The following is a 13,588-nucleotide window of genomic DNA, read 5'->3' as shown; positions in this document are numbered from 1 at the left end:
CCTGTCTGCACACCGTTCTCGAATGTGTGTTTACGAGAATATTGAAGCTTCACACGATGCACACATGTTAAGGTCGCTTTCATAATTGAAGCGTCGTTTTAGAACTGTATAGATAACGTGTAATTTGACAACATTATGGGAGCGATCGGCGGTGGGGGTTAGGAAGATGGGTGTTCGAGGTAAGTTTAAAACGAACACTTTCAAGATAACTTAGTTATTAGAGAAATATTTGGAGAAATTGATAAAACCGACGAAAAGAAGTATGCCTTTATTCTAGAACTACATTACATTTTATTTAAGCATTGTACATCTGCATTAATATTTCATTTTTTCACACTGGTTTAAGTAGCCTTTGTAGATTATGTGCAGGAATATGTCACTAACACAAACGATCAGCCAGTGCTGAAATCCATATAGGTGCAGTAGTTATGCCTCTCCACAATGCCATGTCCACTACCTGCTGGTATTCTTACTTACTAAACTTTCACATTTCGAGGTTCCCTTAAGTAGCTAGTATTCTTATCCCACCATTATGGTTTAACAGACTTCATTCAGTGCTTGGTGCTATGTTTCTATTCTCTGAGAAATAGTCAAATTCCCATGCAAGATCGAAAGCTGTTTGCTTAGTATTTTAACCTAGAATGTTCACCTTTACATTATAGCTCCATCAGCAATTCACTATGGTTTCACTTCAAAATAGTTTTGTCTTTAGCGTCTCGTCTTACGTTCTAATGTTGAAAATATTCTAGGCAATGCGTAACAGCTACGCAAGAAACTTAAGAATTCCAAGCTAAAGACCTGAAGCTTTCTTCAGGTTTGATAATAACCTAATTTTAAATCTAAATATTCTACAGTTGGATTCTTTGTCTCCATTTAACACAGACGCTGTCCAATCCACGTCACAGAAGTTTTACATTCGCATTGACATTCAAGTTCTGCACCCGTCTTGCATATAAAATGACCGTATATTGGTATGTTTTTCTGTTACCTAAAACAGTGATACTTTTTTAGCACTAGTAACAGTGTCTAAAGATGATTTAATAGTGAGTGGAAATAACTCACTACTCTTGCGAATCAGTAGTCTGAAAGCTTCAGATTACATCGTGGAATTTTTCGGTTTTTTGCATTGTCCACGAGATCTTCGCCAGAGGTGTCCACCCCAGGATCTGACGCTCGTATTTTCCCGTATTTCTGATCAAGGGAATCACAGCCCCTCTCGTAACGACGGCTTTTACGCTCCATTTTGTTACACAGCCAATCCGCAGAAAATCCGTTGGGAACAAACGGACTGTTCTGTGTGTGAGAAGCTTGCCGTATCACATACTCTTCCAAAAATTCTGAAGTGGTCTATGAAAGGGAAGACCAGCTCTGACTTCTCAGTGGAGTACCAGACAGAGTAGGGATCCATTGCAGAAACTTTGTGGCACCTATATCCGCGATACTGCCGTCCCAGCTGTTCCTGTGCGTCGGTTCTATTCCTGGGGCGCGCTTTCTATGCAACACTACACCAACACTGTCTCTTACAGAGGAAGTCCCAATGCTGACTAAAGAGCCTTGGTACATGCTATCCTTCCGACCGAACACAACCAGGTCCATATCTGAAGCTGAGTACACATATCCGAGGCCCTCCCCACCACTTAACAACAGACGTTTGGTCGACTCAGGCGCAGCCCACATCCAAATATTTCCTGCTCTGCGTGTTCCTGGTGGTGGTATATTTACCGGCGATGACCTCCCGCTAATGGCTTCAATTTGTTGTCGCGTTAGCTCTTCGTTACCAGTCGAGGATTCCAAATCATTTTCATCCAAACTAATATTTAGACTTCTGCTCCAGATGAAACTATCCGTTGTAATGAACGGATCTCTCGCTCTAAGACCTTCCCCGCAGCACGCTATACTGTGGCAGGCGCCATGCAACTTCAGATCCCCGTCAGTTGTGAATTTCCGTATTTCAGAAGAAGATACCCCATTAGCAGACACTTCACTTTTTTTTAACTCGCTGACTTGTGCGTTAACATTCGATGGACTAACATTTCCCGTCGTCTCTTCTATATACTCCGGCACGTCATAGATGTTCTCCACTCCAGTTTCCTGACCTCTAAAGCATCTCCCAGTGTCACAGTCCATACTCTCTCTTAGGGAGATAGTCCCTGATTGGAGGTGAACGTCACCGATCATTCCATTACTGGGCGATGCCGACTCGTTACACGGCCAATAATCGCAGTCTACAGTAGTACATTGTCCATTAGTATTATTTCCGTCAACTGCCGTGCTGCGAGCTGATCCATCACCAAACCATTGTCTAAAACGAAAAACTGTCCTCGGTATGTCAAATGGCTTCACACACTTTACTAATGAGTCCCCTCGTACGCAACACAAAACTGCACTATCTTCATTGCGAGTAGCGTCCACGGACGATAGAGATGCAGTCATATCAAATGCCCGTTGGGCAACTTTGCGCTTTTTCTTTGGGCTACATTTTGGTGCCTGGAAGCGGATACGTCTGCCCCCAGTTATCTCTCGTGCCGCCAGTTTCTCCAACAACGAAACTTTGTACCGCTTCCATGACTTCGGTGAAGTTTTGGACATACACAAAGTAGTCTTCTTCCTGGCCTTCGGTAGTGGTTGACCCTCAGGATCACCTGCAGCCGAGTATGGATGTAGTAGTCTCGCCTCCGCATCGTCTCCAGTCGCGCGATGTCTACGTGTGGATGGTTCCATCTGCATCCACGAAATGCCAGCCAGTGTAACGTAACCGATCGCCGCGAAGCCAATCAATGTGTCCAGGATAAGTAGCGATTCTTCTGTCTTTGTGAATCTGTGAACAATTAAAAGAATCAATGTAAGCACATTTTTACTTCCAGCGGAATTAATGGGCAGGCAAGAACCTTGCCAAATCATTGACAGAACTGACTTGTAAGATCTTAATATAAATTTTAGACTACCCTACTCAAAAGCACGGAAAGCCAAGGTAACTGAACGGTTATGATACGAAAACAGGGCCAACATTTCAACGAAAACAGGGCTAACATTTCAACGAAAACATGAAAAACCGTTCTCTTGATGTTAGAGTGCATCATATGTAATGCATTACTTTCACGATGTATTTTCCCAGAAAGACCGATATCTGCTGATATTAGACATTAGAGGTAATTGTCTTCCTCACACTTAAGTCTATTTTACACGTTTTGTTCAACACTTGAGGTCGACATTTACTACTTAATGCTCAATTAATAGGTAATGCTTTCTAGTAAGTTCCAACAACGTTATGCACGATTTAACGGAATATCACTAACGAGATTATCCAGTATATAAAAGTGAGTACTATTTTTTCGTTGTTTATGGTTTCATGTAACACTCATCCGATAACGACGAAACTTGTTTGAGTAGTTGTGCTCACGCCTGCGGAGTTTTCGATGGTAGTAAGACCTAACTATTAACCATAGGCGTGGCGATGGAGGTGGATGTGTAACATAGCAGTTTGAGTCAGGATCATGTGCAATCAGTCAGTCACTGTTCGAAGCACCAACCGTAATGTGTTTCTAGGTCAAAGATTATGCCACACGGCTTAATACCACAGCTGCATTCAACATCGTCTTGCCACGCGGTACAGAACAGCGGGAAGTATCTTCGACGAGTCATGCCTAACCCCACGAAACCGCGGTCGAAAAACAAGTCATTTATAAAAGTGGATGTAATAGAGAATTAGCATCAGTTTTTCAGTTCAGTTTATTTGCATCAATGTAATTACGAATAACTAAGTACCTCATGATACCAGAGTGGCAAATATTTAACTAATAGACCGCTTGTCAAGCATCAGGAACAACTTCGGTAGGAACCCTACGATTGAAGCTAGTTACTGCGTATCACTGGGTTCGTTACTGCTGTACAAGATGAAAGAAAACTCGTAAACTTTGAGACGTTGTAGTATGGAACAAACAAGAAAAATGGTTAACATGGGCTTTGGAAGATATATCCCAAGAACTGAGCACTTTCATCTATTGAACAAGAATTTGAAATTCTTAAGTTAAGTACACGTTTTGAATGCCATGCCTGCTGGGCATTTCTTGCCATAATACAACCTTCAAGTGTGTGTCAGTTCCTGTTCATCATGTATAGTTGTGTGTAAACACCATTCCTACTGGTAATGCAAAACACTTACTGGCGATGCCATCAGCTCTAGTCTAACAATACCAAGTATTCTTTGATTTCACAGTTAACTCAACGTAAACACACACTTTCGAGTGACATTTTAGCCCATGTCTGATGCTCTCAATATTTACGTCCGTAATAGTTAACTTTAGAGCAGGGCAAGGATCGTAAATGTTGTGTAAGACAAAGCCATACTCTTTTGAAGTCATGCTCTGAAATCGGAGCCACATATTTACGAGTTCTTGGAAACATTTCTGGTTTAAACTGGGTTGTGAGGTATATCTTCATTGCGAAAATACCACATCGCAAATTACAATCTTCAACCCTTTTTGAAACAGAGGATAGGTGCTGTAGCACTCCAAAACTTATTCGCGATAAGGAACGAAGTAAGGAAGACGCCGACTTAAGATTTTGCGAGTAACTTAAGTTTCCTCGGCAATATGCACGTGTCCTCCATTCACGATTGTACAATGTTTTGCGTAATGCACCCGGCTGACCAGTGACGGGCAGAACAATATTGACATGTCAAAATATCGATGACATCTCGATCTACGCCACTGATATCTGTAATCAATATACCCACTAATTTGTATCAAATACAATATTGAAAGACACTCCCTTCTTGACTCGTAGGCACTGTAGTTCTCATCGGCGATCTTACAGGAAATATCTTACAGTGGGCTTTCATTTCACATCCCGTACTACGAAAGAGCACCAGCTTTGAACATTAACGTACCTGTAGTGCATGTAGTGCATGTAGTGCATGTAGTGCATGTAGTGCATGTAGTGCATGTAGTGCATGTAGTGCATGTAGTGCATGTAGTGCATGTAGTGCATGTAGTGCATGTAGTGCATGTAGTGCATGTAGTGCATGTAGTGCATGTAGTGCATGTAGTGCATGTAGTGCATGTAGTGCATGTAGTGCATGTAGTGCATGTAGTGCATGTAGTGCATGTAGTGCATGTAGTGCATGTAGTGCATGTAGTGCATGTAGTGCATGTAGTGCATGTAGTGCATGTAGTGCATGTAGTGCATGTAGTGCATGTAGTGCATGTAGTGCATGTAGTGCATGTAGTGCATGTAGTGCATGTAGTGCATGTAGTGCATGTAGTGCATGTAGTGCATGTAGTGCATGTAGTGCATGTAGTGCATGTAGTGCATGTAGTGCATGTAGTGCATGTAGTGCATGTAGTGCATGTAGTGCATGTAGTGCATGTAGTGCATGTAGTGCATGTAGTGCAATCTGTACGAAAGTCTGCCGCGATAGGGCGTTAAATACTAATTCATAACTTTTATACAACTTTTGAAGAATTTGTAAACTTACAAATACCACTTAATAGTTTTTAATTCGCATCCTCTTTTCCAAATACTAGCATTAATAATGCGGTGGATGTTACGGCTGGTTGAACTCATGTATGAACAACATTTTCCTTCTCCACCTAATGTTGCTACCGGACATGCATCCTTAACAGTTGAGACATGGGCTCAATCTAAAATAATAATAATAATGTGTTAAAAGCCTGATGTCTCAATTGTTGTCAATTCGTAAGGAGTCCAATTAAAACAGGGAGTGGGTGAATGAAGTGTCACTACGGAGAGGGGTTATTCCTCAAGTAATGGTTATTCGACCAAAGCAGTATCAGCTGTGACTCACGTAATGGTTTATAAAACAAATATTTATCTTTCGTCATTTTAAAAATACTAATGCTAGAAGACAATTTTTTTATTTATGAAATCTAGTACTGATTAACGTGAATGAAGAGCACTAGCTAATATGTGGTTATACTCACGAGTCAGTCCCAGGGAAGTTGGAAACTAGTGCTCTAATGCCTGTCCTAAATAATTTTACAATTTTACGATGACGATTTTGCTTGCACTACGTCGCCGAGACTGACTTCAGTCTCCATTATGTGCGACAGGCGACAATTTTCACGGCGCACCTGTACTGTGTAATTCAGAATCTGTTTACTGCGGGCTTGGCCGCTATCAGGACAGGCACACACCACTCACTGGTCAATTCCAAGTACTGAACTTACTAATTGTTTCTTTACATTTTCGGATCGTAAAAATATTACAACCTCCCTCCCTATGGACGGATGGTCAAATATATGGGAAACCTTTGAAGAGAGGAAATGTTTAGCTTTTCTCTACTACAGAGAGTATTAACACTGCACACGGTTACAACGATAATGGGTACACATGTTGTAATAGCATTAAAAAGTAGTATGTTACGAAGAAACGGGTCAGTACACGAAAGTCAGTTTCGAAATAAAAACACAAGCCTACGTTATGCTGACTGACCGCACAAATTTGAGAACCAATTTCTCACGTGGTCTACTTTGATCCAAACTTCGCTATCTGTAAGTGCAAGCAAAAAGATTTTTTTTATTTTTGTCAGTGGCTTTAGAGTTAACGGTGATAAGTTAGAAACCATTACGCGAGTCAGTCATAAATGAAAAGAAAAAATTATGAACTATTCACTGAACTCAAATGTGAACCAAACTAGGAAAAATTTAAGGAACTAAGACTGACTGGTCCTACGACATGTTAGGGTTTCACAAGAAGAGTCTCCTCCGAACGACCTCTCACGGAAATTATGCTAAGAAAGTTCGCCGAAGCCGTTTGAACTAGCTGCATTTGGACGACCCACATAAGAATAGTTTGGAAACTAATTTCCAAGACCTGTAATACTTAGAAAATACTCAAGCGTTTCCAACCTATACTTTAATTTAGGTGGGTTCGAGACATCATTAAGACACCTCTACGTTGGAAGTTTCTCCTATTTTTTATAATGTTAGTAACAACATTTAGTTTTTGCTTTTAATCTGAGTAATATTTGGCGAAGATATTTAGAAATATGGTCGATTCCTATTAAGTCACATTTTATTAGGCTGTTCCAGTTTCAAGACTACCAAAAACATGACAGACTGTAAATTTTTTTTTTTTTTTTAATTTAAACGGAAGCCAAGAAAATTTGAAAGTAGCAACCAACTGTGACCTGTGACTTCTGAAATTTTCCCGGCGTATTTGTTCTAATAATTACCGGGTATGCAGCCGGATCCCGTCGACATTCTGCCACGATATTTCGGCCCAGAGACGTCCGGCCATCATCAGGTGAGTACACAACTACTGAAGAGACCAGGTGCAGTCGCGGTATTTATACCGATTCTCGCGCACAGGTGCAGTCGCGGTATGTATACCGATTCTCGCGCACGTGCGCGAGAATCCGTATAAATACCGCGACTGCACCTGGTCTCTTCAGTAGTTGTGTACTCGCCTGATGATGGCCGGACGTCTCTGGGCCGAAATATCGTGGCAGAATGTCGACGGGATCCGGCTGCATACCCGGTAATTATTAGAACTGTGACCTTCTGCTCGTGCTTTTCAGCTGCTACATTTTATTCCAGTTGCACCATCAACTACCCAGCGGCCAATACATTTAGACCATTAGTCATGACCCACTAACGCAATACAGCTAGTTCCTGCGTTGCTATATGAGATAACAGTCTTCGGCGACGTAAGTGCTGCTTGTTTCTGTTTCCATTGAAAATTTAGCGGACAGTTGACAGTTCAGTAAGAACCAACTTTCGGGATAATTGTACCTGACAAGGCCAAAGTGCCAAATAAAAGCTTTAATCGTACAATTTGGATTTTCTTTTCTGAAGACGTCTGTCGTCCCGATGACAGCGCCCATCCATATCACAGCAGTTTAGGCCAGTTGGCATTTCATTTGGCCGTGAACGTCCGCGGAAATCCGCTACTAGCAAGCTGTTCCACACACTTCAGTCGGAATATACCGGGTGATCAAAAAGTCAGTATAAATTTGAAAACAACCACGGAATAATGTAGATAGGGAGGTACAAATTGACACACATGCTTCGAATGACATGGGGTTTTATTAGAACCAATAATATACCAAAGTTCAAAAAACGTCCGACGGATGGCGCTTCATCTGATCAGAATAGCAATAATTAACGTACCAAAGTAAGACGAAGCAAAGATGTTCTTGACAGGAAATGCTCCATATGTCCATTCCTCAACAATAGTTGTAGTGGAGGAATAATAATGTGAACAGCACTGTAAAGCATGTCCGGAGTTATGGTGAGGCATTGGCGTCGGATGTTTTCTTTCAGCATCCCTAAATATGTCGGTCGATCACGATACACTTGCGACTTCAAGTAAACCCAAAGCCAATATTCTCACGGACTGAGGTCTGGGAACCTGGGAGGCCAAGCATGACGAAAGTGGTGGCTCAGCACACAATCACCACCAAACGACGCACTCTAAAGATCTTTCATGCGTCTAGCAATAATGGGAGGAGCGCCATCCTGCATGATCATACGTTCCAGCAGGTGTTTATCAGCCTGGCTGGGGATGTGATTCTGTAATATATTGGCGTACCTCTTACCCGTCACGGTAGCAGTTAAAAAACCATAATCACGCATTTCCTGGAAGAAAGAAGGCCCGATAACGGTAGATGTAAATCCAACCCATACCGTGACTTTCTCGTCGTGCAGTGGAGATTCCACGACAGTTCTAGGATTTTCGGTAGCCCAAATTCTGCAGTTGTGGGCGTTAACAGACTCTGAGCGTGAAATGAGCTTCGTCGGTCCACAACACGTTACTCAATCGTCATCTTCCGTCATCTATTGAAACGCCCACACCGCAAATGCCCTCCGCTTCACTAAATCGCCAAGTAACAGTTCAGGATGTCGATGGATTTTGAACGGATAGCATCGGAGGGTACGCCTAAGTGCCAACCAAACAATAGTGTATGGAATGCCGGTGCGACGTGCGAGTGCACGAGAGCTGCCTTTCCCGTGCACAGACGAACCCGCTACAGTCTCAATTTCTTCCTCAACTGTCTCAGCAGCATTACGCCTTGTGCTCGGTCGGCCACTATGGAGTTTATTGTCCAAGCAACCCGTGGCTTCTAACTTCGAAATCATTCTCGCCACAGCTGCATTTATCGTCGGACTTTTACTCGTTCGAATCCCCTTCCTATGCCGATAGGATCGTAACGCTGAACTAGCACTTTCCCCATTATGATAATATTGCTTCACGAAAAGCGCCTTTTCAGGTAACTTCAACATGCTGCGACTGTTGGCGAATCTGATTCATTACAGCTCCTTTTATACGCGGTTGTCACGCACAGTCACTGACGTTTTGCTGTCCAGCGCCATCTGTGGACATCTTGTCAACTGTTTTTCTTCTAATAAAACTCATTTCAAGCATGTGTGTGAATTTTTACCTCTGTCTACGTTACTCCGTGGTTATTAAGTTTTCAAATTTATACTCACTTTTTGATCACGTAGTATTTACAGAGTTTCAGTGCTTACGTGCGGTAACAAATCATTACTGCGTGCTTAGCCGATTTTCGTCTGATTCACTGTCTTACACAAAACTAACTTTATTACCGAAAATCTCTAGTACAAATCTCCCTGGCTGCTGGACTTCAGAATCATTCCTAGGATTTTCTGTAGAGAAGCTTTTAAACCGCAAACAGCGTCTAGGATTTATACAGGGGTTGAACAAAAATATGGAAACTGCGTGAAATGCATACCTGAGTATGACTGCACATGCTAGCGAAGCCTTCAGGTTGTGTTCTATTTGACTACCAACGGCACTTGGGCAATGTCTTCGGCATGCTGCCAATGTTGATCGTGGTGAGAACGGTGTTCTGCGTAGTTGTGACTATTGTCCAAATTGGTGTTCGTATGATAATGAAAGGGAAAAACAACACCCGACAAGTCACAACAAGGAAGAAAGCTTGTGTTAGTGGATCGTGTGAAGACCAAACAAATTTACGAACCGCAGCTGAATAGGCGCTGCAGATCTCAATGCCGCACCAGAAAACTAAGTGATTTCATAAGCTAGGACTTGCAAGGCACCCTGGATTCCTAAAACCACACGTCACAGCAGAGGGCGCTGACTTTAAAAAATATTGGGGGTCCATACTGGGAGTCTTGACCCGGGAAAATTTCTAAATTTTAGTTCAAAAATAGTTTTAAAGTTTTAAGCATTTTAGAGTCATATGATAAACATTACAACCCCGAAAACTGGACTCTCGACAACTCGACACTGGGAAGCTCGACAAGCCTGACATTTTTTACTTTGAAAAAATGAAACTCACGCACGGTATTTTCGTAAAAAGCTAATTTGGATTAATAATGATGCTTATAGACTTACAGAGCAGTGAATATATAGCTCTGAAAGGACAAATTATATTTAAGTAAATCCTAAACTATCATTCAATGAATATGCAGTCGCACAGCAATAGCACTGATTACCAAGTTAAATAGCTAATTTAAGCTTACTTTGACTAAGGCTCAGGGTTCATTAAATAAAAAATCTAAGCTTTTTTAGTTCAGTTTATAAATTTAATACAGTATGCCTAATACCTCCAGTCAAAAAGTATGTAAACAGCGGGTTTTCATTGGGTCTTACACCCTAAAATATTTAAGTACCGGTATTTTAAAGTAATACAGTAAAATAGTAATACAGTAATACAGTACTAAACTAGTACTAGTATTTCGAAACTAAAAATTTAACGTTGTTTAGGTATTTTATTGAGTTTTATAATGATTTTGGTATTGCTCTAAATGCCATTATTATGGCTAGAGTCTTTGGAAAGATGCAAATGTCGACCAACTGACTGCATTGCTTAATATGAAGTTGTTTATGACTGGTCGGACATCAAATTCATCCAAAACATCTATGGGCATGAAGATAGCTGTCCTTCAGTCGCTTCTGTTCCATTGTTGATGGGAGCCATCACTTGAAACGTCTAAGGGCGCTAAATGACCGTTCTGCTGTTGCTGTCGTGATTTAAACTACTTTGAGAAGCTCAATGCACTTTACTTCACATAACATTTTTTGCAGCGTCGGACTCACCCATGTTTACGACCAGTTTTTACTAGCGATATCGGCTAATAAATGTAAGTGTAGACGCAATGTCAATATCTAGGTTATTTTTGAAGAACTCAGTTGATTTTTGTTAATTTATTACACCTTTTACTAAAAGCAAGCAATCTTATTTAACTACAACGATCTGTGCGAGTCCAGTTGAAGCGAAGCGCTCAGTATTGCAAGATTGCTCCGTTTCACAAACTTCAATGTAAATAGCTTTGTGGTATTCCTTTGGGGTTGTGAAAGTGTGCTGTGAGCTGGCTTCGTTTTCATATTTCTTTGGTATACGATTGCGAGGAAGCGAAGGGGCAGCAACTTGTTAAGGTTTTTCTTTTAAACGTAACTCCGAAAGTGTTTAAAACTATCACACCTTCCAATCAGTATACAAATCAAGCATTCATTTTTTCCAGATCAGCAACACTTAGAGGCGTTGTAGGACCCGATAAACCGTCTTTGCCGTCCCCAGTTGAATCGCTGGTAAGGCAAGTCGAACGTGACAGTTCGAGGTAGAAGATACAGATGAAGAGTGACAAGGGGACGTGGTGGGTCGGCACAGGTGGCAACAGGGAGGGCGGTGCTAGTTCTAGTGAAACTCTTCAGTCTGTCCGGAAGGTGGTGCCGTAATTTGACTAACGCGCTCACAAATAGGGCGACCGCTTTGTTATTAACGTGATAAAGGCCAAGCCCTCCCCGATCCGGGGAAGGCCGAGTCTCATATTGGACCATGAAAAACATTCCTGAACTCACGAAGGACCCAAAAGCCGCCAGTATATGGCGAGCTAACGTTATCAGTATAGGTAATATTTGCCCTATGTGTGGAATGCGTGACGCTAAATGTGTGTCGACTTACTGGGTTCGTTGGACGATGTCTAGGGCTCTTAGGCAGTAGTTGGCTATCCCAGTCCGAACATTTCGTAGAAGCCGTCTAAAGTTGTGAGCAGCGGTTCGTCGTATATCGTCTGTGAAATCCATGCGGAGGTATTTCAAAGTATCTCTGACCTGTAAGGGGGTGATTCTGTCCTGAGAGTCCGACCCTTATGTTCATCGCCACCGATTTTGCGACGTTGATACGACTACCAGTGGCCATGCTATATGCCGCTATCCAGTTCAGTGCACTGGCGGTGTCGTCACCATTGCGGATGACAATCACCAAGTCGTCAGAGTATTTAAATCAGAAAGTGTGGCCTCGTAACGTCACACCCGTTAGTCGATGGCGCAGGCCTCATAGGAGTGGTTCCATGGCCACCGCGTAAAGTAAAGTGGACAGAGGGCAGCCTTAGGGTACCGATCGAGAAATGGTGAGGGGCTGCGTAGGTCGTCCGTTGACTATCACGTTGGATGTCGCACCACAGAGTAGTCGCATGACGACAGTGGCGAATGGCTATGGGTACCGCGTATTTTAGAGGACCGCTCCCTTGTAGTCGTGGTCCACGCGATCGAAAGCTTGACTGAAATCTGTTGCCGCCAACGCACTCTTCAGACGACATGCACTCGCCAGTGGGATCAAGTCACGATATTCACTGAGTGCTGTTTGAATATTGCTGTCGCCTCCTAGTGACGTTTGATCGGGTGATACGATGTGTCTAAGGTCTTGTGTATCTGCGCCGTCAACAGTCTCAGTTCAATAGCGCCAACGGGCGGTAGTTCTGTAGCCGTGAGCCATCGGACGGTTTGTGAATAGGAATAATCAGCTCTTCCAAAAGGGCCGCAGGGAGTGGCACTTCCGGGGATAGTAGTTCGCGACCCATGTCCGTCCACCGCTGGTCCTGATGGAATACCAGTTCGATTTTACACAGAGTACGCGAAGGAACTTGCCCCCCTTCTTGCAGCGGTGTACTGTAAGTCTCTAGAAGAGCGAAGCGTTCCAAAGGATTGGAAAAGGGCACAGGTCATCCCCGTTTTCAAGAAGGGACGTTGAACAGATGTGCAGGACTATAGACCTATATATCTAACGTCGATCAGTTGTAGAATTTTGGAACACGTATTATGTTAGAGTAATGTCTTTTCTGGAGACTAGAAATCTACTCTGTAGGAATCAGCATGGGTTTCGAAAAAGACGGTCGTGTGAAACCCAGCTCGCGCTATTCGTCCACGAGACTCAGAGGGCCATAGACACGGGTTCACAGGTAGATGCCGTGTTTCTTGACTTCCGCAAGGCGTTTGACACAGTTCCCCACAGTCGTTTAATGAACAAAGTAAGAGCATACGGACTATCAGATCAATTGTGTGATTGGATTGAGGAGTTCCTAGATAACAGAACGCAGCATGTCATTCTCAATGGAGAGAAGTCTTCCGAAGTAAGAGTGATTTCAGGTGTGCCGCAGGGTAGTGTCACAGGACCGTTGCTATTCACAATATACATAAATGACCTGGTGGATGACATCGGAAGTTCAATGAGGCTTTTTGCAGATGATGCTGTGGTGTATCGAGAGGTTGTAACAATGGAAAATTGTACTGAAATGCAGGAGGATCTGCAGCGAATTGACGCATGGTGCACAGAATGGCAATTGAATCTCAATGTAGACAA

General features: G+C 42.6%; 1 protein-coding gene across 1 annotated transcript in view; it reads right to left on the bottom strand.

Annotated features, from left to right (window-relative positions):
* Positions 1-253: 253 nt before the first annotated feature.
* LOC126278268 (uncharacterized) overlaps positions 254-13,588 on the bottom strand; it is a 46,015-nt gene continuing 32,680 nt past the window's right edge. The window contains exon 2 of the mRNA XM_049978271.1: positions 254-2,818. Within this exon, the coding sequence (XP_049834228.1) occupies positions 1,348-2,818 (1,471 nt within the window). The 3' untranslated portion in view covers positions 254-1,347. The remainder of the gene's footprint in view (positions 2,819-13,588) is intronic.

The sequence above is a fragment of the Schistocerca gregaria genome, chromosome 6 (genome assembly GCF_023897955.1).
Source record: "Schistocerca gregaria isolate iqSchGreg1 chromosome 6, iqSchGreg1.2, whole genome shotgun sequence".
Classification (NCBI taxonomy): Eukaryota; Metazoa; Arthropoda; class Insecta; order Orthoptera; family Acrididae; genus Schistocerca; species Schistocerca gregaria.
The sequence above is the reverse complement of the archived record's forward strand: the minus strand, read 5'-3'. Positions and strand labels throughout refer to the sequence as shown.